Source organism: Mus pahari, chromosome 17 (genome assembly GCF_900095145.1).
Source record: "Mus pahari chromosome 17, PAHARI_EIJ_v1.1, whole genome shotgun sequence".
NCBI lineage: Eukaryota > Metazoa > Chordata > Mammalia > Rodentia > Muridae > Mus > Mus pahari.
In genome coordinates this window covers 63,630,204-63,639,794 of record NC_034606.1, presented here as the reverse complement: position 1 = coordinate 63,639,794, position 9,591 = coordinate 63,630,204, and the positions used below count along the sequence as shown (strand labels likewise).

Sequence of the window (9,591 nt, the reverse complement as noted above, 5' to 3'; positions counted from 1 at the left end):
ACTCACTCTGTAGACCAGGCTGGCCTCGAACTCAGAAATCCACCTGCCTCTGCCTCCCGAGTGCTGGGATTAAAGGCGTGTGCCACCATGCCCAGCTGTTTTGTTCTTCTTAATGATTTACTTATTTTTACTTTATGTACATTGGTGATTGCACTGCACTTTATGTCTGTGTGAAGGTGTTGGATCCCCTGCAACAGGCATTAAACACAGTTGGGATCTGCTATGTGGGCACTGAGAATTGAACCCAGGACTTCTGGAAAAACAGCCGGTGCCCTTAATCCCTGAACCATCTCTCCAGTCCCCTTATTTTGTTTTTCTGAGACAGGGTTTCTCTGTGTAGCCTTGGCTATCCTGGAACTCACCCTGTAGACCAGGCTAGCCTCAAACTCAGAGATCTGCCTGTTTCTGCTCCCCATGTGCTGGGACTAAAGGTGTGTACCACCACTACCTGGCTATCCACTCATCTATCTGGTGTCCGTCTCTGGCTCAGCAGATAGAGAAACTTGTCACACAAACCTTACTGAGTTTGACCCCTAAAACTCACAGCAAAGGGAAAGAACTGACTCCTGACAATGGCACAGGTACAACACACACACACACACACACACACACACCTTCTATCTGGTGAACTTCTCAAGAAAAATGTACCCTCAATACTCAGGCCAGATTGGGGCTCAGAAACATTAGAAATGGTGGAGTTCTGGATCAAGCGGTTTGTCTTACCTCCCCATCCCGGGTCTCGATTGTCCTGATCAGAACCATTTTCTTGCTGTGGCTATCCTGGAGAGGCTCCACCTCAGGCACTGGAGAAGGCAGAGAGAGAGGGAGAACATGGCAAGGGTTGAAAGTCTATCCTTTCAGGCTCCCACGCCAACCCTCTGAAGGCCAGGAGCCTCAGTATATGGGAAGGAAGCAATCTAGGAAGAGCATGTCCAGAACAATCGGGGCAAAGGAGATGCAGGCTGGAAGCCAGGCGTGGAGGACTCACCAGTCGTCTTTAAACTTAGAGAGGCGAAGGAATGAACCGGCACTGAGATCCTGAGGGCAAAGCACACACTCTGGTCATTCCCTTCTCCAGGTCCCAATGCCTACCATCCACCCCTGCCCCGTCCCAGTAGCCTCGCCACTCACCGGCTCTCCTCCCCTTCCAGTAGCTTCCTGTAGGTGGCTATCTCGATGTCCAGGGCCATCTTGACGTTGAGGAGCTCCTGGTACTCTCGCAGGTGCCTCGCCATCTCTTCCTTCAGCTGTCGAAGCTCTTCCTCTAGCCGTGCTGCCCCGGCTTGGTACCCTCCAGCCTCCAGGGCGAACTGCTCTTCCAGCTCCCGCAGCTGTCTGAGCAGCGCCTCGTTCTGGGGAAGGGGAAGAAGATGCGGGCAGTCGGAAGGGTTTTCAGCATCCACCCACTGCCCCCAGACAGCCTCACAGTGCTCACCGTGCCGCGCAGCCCGTCCACCTCACATGTCAGACTCTGGATCTGACGTCGGGACTCATTCATCTCCTGTTTGGCCTGGCGTAGGGCCTCATGGTTGCGGTTGGCGGCGTCGGACAGGTCAGCATACTGCGCAGTAGCGGACAAGCCCGGCTGGGATGCGCGCCGCCATTCCCAGTGCCTCCCACCCCTGGTCCCCCAGGGTTCCCCCCTTGCTGTACTTTCGACTTATACCACTCCTCTGCCTCCTGCAGATTCTTCGCCGCGATGTTCTCGTACTGTGCACGGATGTCCCTCAGCGCCGCGGTCAGCTCTGGCTTCACTGTTGCCTCTACCTCCACCTGCTGCACCTGCTGGCTCTCCACGCTCACCTGCAGGTCTCGAAGCTCCTACGGGACAGGAAAGGCGGGGGTTGTGAATAGAAAATTAATTAATTAATTAAAAAGCTCCCCATTTTTCATGAACAAAAGGGGGTGCTAGGGAGTGCACCCCCCCTTCTGGATTCTGAGACCTGAGCCCAAGCTGCCCTTAAGCCAGTTGTCAGGTTCAGGGTGTAGTTACCCCTCTCGCCAACAGGTGGCGCATGGGTGGGAGTCAAAAAAACACCTGTAAAGGGTGGGGTTGTCATCAAAACGCATCCTTGTAGTCTGCGCATCTCCAGCAAGGTCTCTCCCAAGCCTTCCCAGACACCCCGATCACCCACCTCTTCGTGTAGCTTCTTGAGGAACTCAATTTCATCCATCAGAGACTCAATCTTGCGCTCCAGTTCTAGGCGGGACAGAGTGGCGTCGTCCACGTCCTTTGTGAACGGGAATAGGGGATCAACAGGAGGGCTCCTCAGGCCAGGGAAGGGCCAGATCTTCCCCGTCTGCCTCGGAAGCACGGAGTGGCCTCCCCTAACCCACCGATACCACCCTGGAGACGCAGCTGGGGTGCAGCTGGGGTGTTTGGGATTCGACGTGACCCCTCACTCACCTTACGGAAGAGCACCAGGTTGTGCTCCGCATCCTCTCGCTTGCGGGTTTCTTCTTCTAACCTGACAGGCAGAATGGGAAGATGCTGAACTGCGAGGTGACCTCCCAGACCTCGTGCCACATCCAGCACCCCGCCCCCATTTGCTTATGCAGCTGTCCTGGATTTAAAAGGAGGGATTCAGTCTGCCCGTCTAACGGATTGGGAACAGAGAAGGGAGTCCCCTTAGTGTCTGGTCACTTCCGCTAGACTCTCGGAGCAAAGAGCAGGGAGGGGGCCGGCTAGGATGCTACAGGCTCGCCCTGGGGTTGGCCAGCCCGGCCACGCCCTAGGGCTGTTGGATCTGGAGGGGAAGGCAGGGGGAGAGGGGGGAGCGTCGGGCAGGCCCGGTCTTGCCCTCTGACCTCTGCTTGAGCGCCGCCAGGTCCTCCGCCAGCCCATCGCGTTCCACCTGCACCCGGTCGCGCTCCCGGCCCAGCAGCTCCAGTTCGCGCCGCAGCTCGCGCAGCTCCTGCTGGCACAGCTGGTCGGCACGCGCCGGCTCCTGGCCCCGCGCCTGGCTCAGCTCCCCGCGCAGGGCTGCGTTCTGCTGCTCCAGGAAGCGCACCTTCTCGATGAAGTTGGCGAAGCGGTCGTTGAGCTCCTGTAGCTCTTGCTTCTCGTTGCTCCGAGTGGCCAGGAACTCTTGGTTGAGGGCCTCGGCCATGGAGAAATCGAGGCGCTCCGAGGGCAAGCGCAGGGCCCCCGCTCGAGGGGCACGAAAGCTGCCCAGCCGTGCCGAGGAGCTCGGGGACCCCGAGCCCAGCAGGCGACTACTGGAGAAGCGAGAGCTGGACGAGTAGGAGAAAGCCCCGGGGGACAGTGAGGGCGGCGGCCCGAAGGTCCGGCGGTACGAGGTGGAGCTGATGCTGGACCGCAGGCCCGACGAGTGATGATGGCTCATGCTGGCGGAAGATGGCATTCAGCGCTTGGCAGAACTAGGCCGGGTGGCAAGGAGCTGCAGACCGATGCGGGGCGGCTTTATAGCCCTGCGGCCTCCGGGGAGGGGGTGTGGGGGGGCATGACAGCTCCTCCCACTGGCCTGACTTCAGCCTTGGGCTGTGTGGGGAGGGGGATGCCCCACCCTGCAGAGCGACGACACCACCCCTTCTCTCTCCTGGTTGCTGGCGCCCTGCCTGCTTGATTCCCCCTTGTTGCTGGCTGAGATCCGGGATGTGATGGCAGGTTGGAGGTGGGCTAAGGGTCGGAGCCTTTGAGCCCTTTGAGCGTGCATCCAGCACTGGAGCCCAGAACGGGGAGACATGGCTTGACCTGGGGTGCCCTCTCAGAAGAGGGGGTAAAAATTAGGGAATAGGAGGACCTGAGGTAAAAGGGCAAGTTTTGGGCAATGAGAAGTGGGGTAGGTGGAGGGAAAGCTAGTCTGGCCTAAGCCAGGGAATTTGTGCCTCCTCCTGTCTCCTGAAACTGGGGTTCTCCTTTCACCTGTTGTTAACTGCCCCCATCATTGGCCACAACCGAGGGCTGAGGCAGAGGGGGCTGGGGAAGAGCTTATCTCTGCCAACTCCCCAGGGCACGGTAAAGGGCTGGTGATTGGCGCCAGCTCTGCGGCTAATGGACTGACCAGCTCCCCTCCCCCTGCCCTTGGCCCAGCAAAAGTTGCACGGTGACGGTTCCACCTTAAAGACACAGCCCCCAAACTTGGACGTAACCCCAACAAGAGTGGGCACCTCACAGGGGGCTGAGGGTGTCGGGGCTCCGAGGGTCTGTGCCATGCTGGAGGCTAAGCTGAGTGGGCCTGTGGTACATTTTCGGCCTTTACTGGATTAGTGCCCCCTCCACACCATCTGCTGGTCAGTCACAGGCCTTACGGGAACCAGAGGAATTCCTGAAGTAGGAAGGGGAGGGGGTCGGGGGATAGCAGCTGCCAGGGCTAGTATCGACTAGTAGGCACCAGTCTGCAGTGCAGAGGAGGTGCAGGTACCCAGACGTAGTGCAGATAAAGGGAGATGAGATGGGAAAGATGTCCAGCCACTACAGCCTGTTAGAGAGAGAGAAGTCCGCCGACAGGTCCACAGATAGCTTGCCCCATACTCACCGAGCCAGCTTGTAGATGCTACAAATATGCATGTGCAGAGTGTGCTCCATATGCCTGTGTGCACAGACGTTACAGGAATACACAACTACACCCCTTAACAGCGCCCCCACGCGCCAGTTAGCAGAAAGGCTGGTGTCTGACCTTTGTGTGACACACTGCTTCCAGAATGCAGACACAGGCAATCCAGGAGTGGACAGAGGCCGTCTGGATTCTCTGCAGGAGAAAGGATGCTGAGGCCCTTTGGGGTTGCTGAGAGCCATGTGTCTGCTACCACTGGGGACTCTGGGACTCTCAAACAGGATGAGTCTACCTCAGGTGTAAGAGAAGCAGGTTTGGGGCTCTAGGCTGGATGCCTGACTGGGATAAGGAGGATGGCTCCCTGCTGGTCAGTTCCTGCAGACTGCAGAGCAGAAAACTCCCCCACCTTCCGTGTGTCCTCCGAGATGGGTCAGAGCCAACGCCCAGTGCTGGCTTACATCCCTAGCTTTCCTTTCCTCTCCAGGCCCCTCCTTCCTTCCGGGCTATTAGTCTCTTCAGGCTCAGCTGCCAGGTCCTGCTCCTTGATGGATCTAGTTTGGTTGCTAGGGGGATGAGAAATGGGGGAGGGGGGAGGGAGAACAAGGCGAATAAGCCAGAGCCTGCCACACCCCAACTGTTGGAGTGGAGAGAGGTACCTTCGGATCTGGGCTGGGGTGAGGGACTGGTGGGTCAGAGGTGAGCCAGGCTGGGAGCTCTTGGAGGAGAAAGACAGAGGAGAAAAAGTCACAGGTAAGATTGCTGTAGCTGCCGCCCTTCCCCAAAGTACCCCTACCCTAGAGAATGACCCTCATTGTTGGCCTCCGTTTCCTGTCAGCAAAGCATCGGAGGGCTAAAAACTGGAGGGCTCTTAACCTTCCCGAGGCTGTAATCCTTTAACACAGTCCTTCATGCTGTGGTGACCCCCCAACCTTAAACTTATCTCGATGCTACTTCATAAATGTAATTCTGCTTCTGTTGTGAATGGTGATGTAAGTATCTAATATGTACTTCCTGTGGGGATTGTGGCCCACAGGTTGAAAATCACTAGGTTAAATGAATAAATATATGTACATGCTTAACACATACATGGTAAAGGCTGGAAAAGTACCGGGTTTTATTGATGGGTTTTGTTTTGTTTGTTGTTGGTGCTCTCCTGCTGTCGGCCTCTGGGGCAGGGAGAAGCTAGGATATTTATTTATTTGTTTGTTTGTTTATTGTTCTCACTGGTGGCTTAGAGTAGGGCTGGACCCCAGGTGGTTGGTGGCTGGAGGGGAAGGTAGACTTGTCCTTCCTTAGTGTGCTGAGACTAGGGGGTGGGGGAGCACACAGCTGTTCAACCTAATGCAGTAGTATGCTTTGGGCTTTCTTGAAAGGTGCCTTGGTCAGGGTTTCTATTCCTGCACAAACATCATGACCAAGAAGCAAGCTGGGGAGGAAGGGGTTTGTTTATTCACCTCACACTTCCACATTGCTGCTCATCATCAAAGGAAGTCAGGACTGGAACTCAAGTAGGTCAGGAAGCAGGAGCTGATGCAGAGGCCACGGAGGGATGTTCCTTACTGGCTTGCTTCCCCTGGCTCGCTCAGCCTGCTTTCTTACAGAACCCAAGACTACCAGCCTAGGGTTGGCGCCACCCACAATGGGTCCTCCCCGCTTGATCACTAATTGAGAAAATGCCCCACAGCTGGATCTTGTGGAGGCNTTTCCTCAAGGGAGGCTCCTTTCTCTGTGATAACTCCAGCCTGTGTCAAGTTGACACACAAGACCAGCCAGTACAAAGGGTCTGCCCAATTTTCTTTAACCTTAAACAGGACTGCTAACAACGGCGCCCAGATCGTATCACATCATTAGGAGACTCCGATGAGTTATAAATGCTAGGCACTTGGTGCTTAGCCAGTGCTGCTCGCTCTGCTTCTGCTCCTGTGGTTGCCCTGAAGATTTACAGAGAAATCAACCAGCAACGGAACCAGTCGGTTATGTGCTGGGGACACAAAACTGCATTCGGAGAGGTAGTGGCAGGCTACCGGTCTGCAGCTAGACTCTGGTGAGGCCGAGGAGGGGGCAGTGCACAGAGGAGAGAGTGTAATACGTTGGCCTGGGGTTTGGCTCAGTCCTTTTGGATGGCAAGATCCCCAAGATATTTCTGAGGATGTGGGTAGCTGAGGCTAAGGTGGCATAAAGGGAATGGTCCAGGCAGGCGAGGTCAGGCCACCAGCCTGAATACTTAACAGCTGCAAGACCCAAAGTGAATTACTGTCTTCTTTCTTTCTTTCTTTCTTTCTTTCTTTCTTTCTTTCTTTCTTTTTAAGACTTATTTATTTATTTTATGTATGTGAGTACACTGTTGCTGTCTTCGGACACACCAGAGGAGGGCATCAGATCTCCATTATAAATGGTTGTGAGTCACCATGTGGTTGCTGGGAATTGAACTCAGGACCTCTGGAAGAGCAGTCAATGCTCTTAACTGCTGAGCCATCTGTCCAGCCCTACTGTCTTCTTGAGATTCCGATTTCTCCTCCAGAGAACAGAGCTGGTGACAGTCTCCTTTTGAGACTCACAGTAAGTGCTCAGCAAACACACAGTGGGTGGTCAACAATGTCACTCACCTCTGCCACAGGACAGAGGACCAGAAACAGGAAGACATACTATATGGCACTTGTCTAAGTCTTTGTAACCGAGTATTAGTTGGAGGCCCTTCTGGTCCAGGTTCAGGATTGGGCACACCATCATGCCATGTCCCCAAGATAGGCCAGTGTCCTTAATATTTCTCTGCTAGTCAGGCCCCTTGGCTCACATCTAAGGTCCCAGCTTTGGTTGCAGAGGGAGGAGAGATCTCAGAATTTCAAAGTCAACTTGGAAATGCAGTTACCCTCTCCCATGCTTCCTCTCTCAAAGACCCGAAGTGCCTGCTTCCCCTTACACTTGGACCACTGTGCCAGCTGTCACGAAAGTCCCTTGACTCCCATGGATCCCCCCCTTCCCCATCACTTATGTAGGACCTGAAGCTCAGAGGGACACAGAATCTGCAGTTGCAGAAGGAACCTTCTCTGTGTTGGTGGGCACAGGAAGGTCTTACAAGGTCCTGATAGTGTTCGAGGCTCTGGTATCTGGGACCAAGGAGACCTCATGTGGAAGTGGGGTCTGGGATCCCACTTTTCAAGGGAGAGTCATACTACAGGGTTCCCACCTACAGAGTTGCTCCAAGAACAGAATTCGTCCCTCAGTGTCTGTCTCCAAGCTCCAACTCCCCAGTTGAGTGATATCCTGACTCACCTTCACCTCATTGGGTCTCAGAGTGCTTTATTAAAACTAACATTTGGTATTTTTCAAGCACTGTGACAAGCACTTGACACATTCTGTCACTTCCTAGTATCAGGATATTCCACCCAGATTGCTGCTGCTGCTGTTCTCAGTTTACAAAATAAAATGGGGGGGGCAGGGTGCTGCGGCAGAGATGGCTTGGCAGTTAAGAGCACTGGCTACTCTTCTGGAGGATGCTCCCACCCTGTGTAACTCAAGTTCCAGAGGATCCAACGCCCTCTGCTGGCTTCTGTGGGTACTGCATGCGTGTGGTCCGCAGATATACATGCAGGCAAAAACCCCTAACACATAAAATAAAGATACATTTTTAAAAATCTTCAAAAAAAATAAAATGAAGATAAACAGATGAAGCAACTTGCTCAAAGTCACACGGTGGCTTAGGTTCCTCAGACCCTCTCTTGTGGAGAGCAGGTGTCAGCTTTTGCCCTTGTGTTTGGGTTATCTACCGTCAGACCTAGGCCAACAAAATGCCTATAAGGTAGCTGAACTCCTTTTCCCATCTTTCCTTTCCTCTCCCACCTATTTTTGGGTTGTTCTGAAAGGTAAAGATGTTGCTGCCACCTACTGGTCAGAAGCCAGAATGGCATGTCTACAGTCTGTTATGTGCTAGTTTGAGTGGCTCGAAGCCTTTGGGATCCTGGGATTTAGGATGCTTCAAAATATTCAACGTGTTCCTTTTAGCAGTTGAGGAGAATTATGCAAGGAGGTGTAAAAGAGAGTCTTGGCAGTGCTGGTTTGTTGGGGGGGGGGACGGTTGTGTGCACTGTGCATTCAGATGCTGATAACTGGGCCCATTGATCTGGTTACAGTCAGATGGTGGCATTGTCAAACAGCCCCTGCCTCAGTGTAAAAACTGCTTCCCATCATCTCTGATCGGCTAATAAAAAGCTGATCGGCCGCTAGCTGGGCAGGAAAGAATGAGGCAGGACTTCTGATCCCAGAAGAGGGGTCTCTGGAAGGACCAAGAGATTTCCCACGAGCGAGTGGAGGAGGAGCAGAAGAGCCAGGGCTAGACTAAGATGGCAGGGAAGTAGGCCAGGCCAGCTTAGTTGGGTTAGAATAGCTCAGTATCTGCCCAGCTACAGAGTAAGAAACTCCTCAATAAAGATATCGGGTGTCTGTATCACTCTTTCACTGTCTCAGTAGTGGGCATAGAAAAGCCCTTTACAAGCCGGGCACGGTGGCACACGCCTTTAATCCTAGCACTTAGGAGGCAGAGGCAGGTGGATTTCTCAGTTCACGATACAGAGAAACCCTGTCTCAAAAAACCCAAAAAAATAAAATAATAATAATAATAAAAAGGAAAGCCCTTTACAGTCACCGCAGTTCCATCTTTGTCTTCACAATGTTGCCCGTAGCCAAAAATGCACTAAGCTGTCTCCACGTTTGAAGCATTCAGCAAGTGGTGGCAAGGCAGAACCATAAGGAGAGGACACCAAATTTCCATGACAAATATGGGGATGCTATATGAGCAGGTGGAGGCACCTTCTGTGTTTCTACATGGACATAGACAGCCACACAAATTGGAATAGAAGGGACCCACCTGTCCCCTGTTGGCAGAGTCACCCCCAAAGGAATGGAGAAATCAGTAGTCACGCCAGCTGGTACAATAATCAAGGAATTGTTTCAAAAACAACTCATAAGTGAATGCAAGTCAAAGAATCATAGACTCATTAAAGTTCGGCAGATTGAAGAAAAAAATAAAGAAATAAAGTACCTTTGAAACCTGGAGGAGGAGGAGGAGGAGGAGGAG

General features: G+C 53.4%; 1 protein-coding gene and 1 pseudogene across 1 annotated transcript in view; one reads left to right on the top strand and one right to left on the bottom strand.

The window, feature by feature from the left end:
• The window catches only part of Prph (peripherin), a 16,000-nt gene extending 12,397 nt beyond the window's left edge, over positions 1–3,603 (bottom strand). The window contains exons 1-8 of the mRNA XM_021216290.1: positions 2,809–3,603; positions 2,408–2,468; positions 2,136–2,231; positions 1,654–1,821; positions 1,436–1,561; positions 1,132–1,352; positions 989–1,038; positions 724–803 (exon numbers count right to left, since the gene is read on the bottom strand). Coding sequence (XP_021071949.1) covers positions 724–803; positions 989–1,038; positions 1,132–1,352; positions 1,436–1,561; positions 1,654–1,821; positions 2,136–2,231; positions 2,408–2,468; positions 2,809–3,365 — 1,359 coding nt within the window. The 5' untranslated portion in view covers positions 3,366–3,603. The remainder of the gene's footprint in view (positions 1–723; positions 804–988; positions 1,039–1,131; positions 1,353–1,435; positions 1,562–1,653; positions 1,822–2,135; positions 2,232–2,407; positions 2,469–2,808) is intronic.
• Positions 3,604–9,183: 5,580 nt separating this feature from the next.
• LOC110334440 lies at positions 9,184–9,430 on the top strand (annotated as a pseudogene).
• Positions 9,431–9,591: the final 161 nt, after the last annotated feature.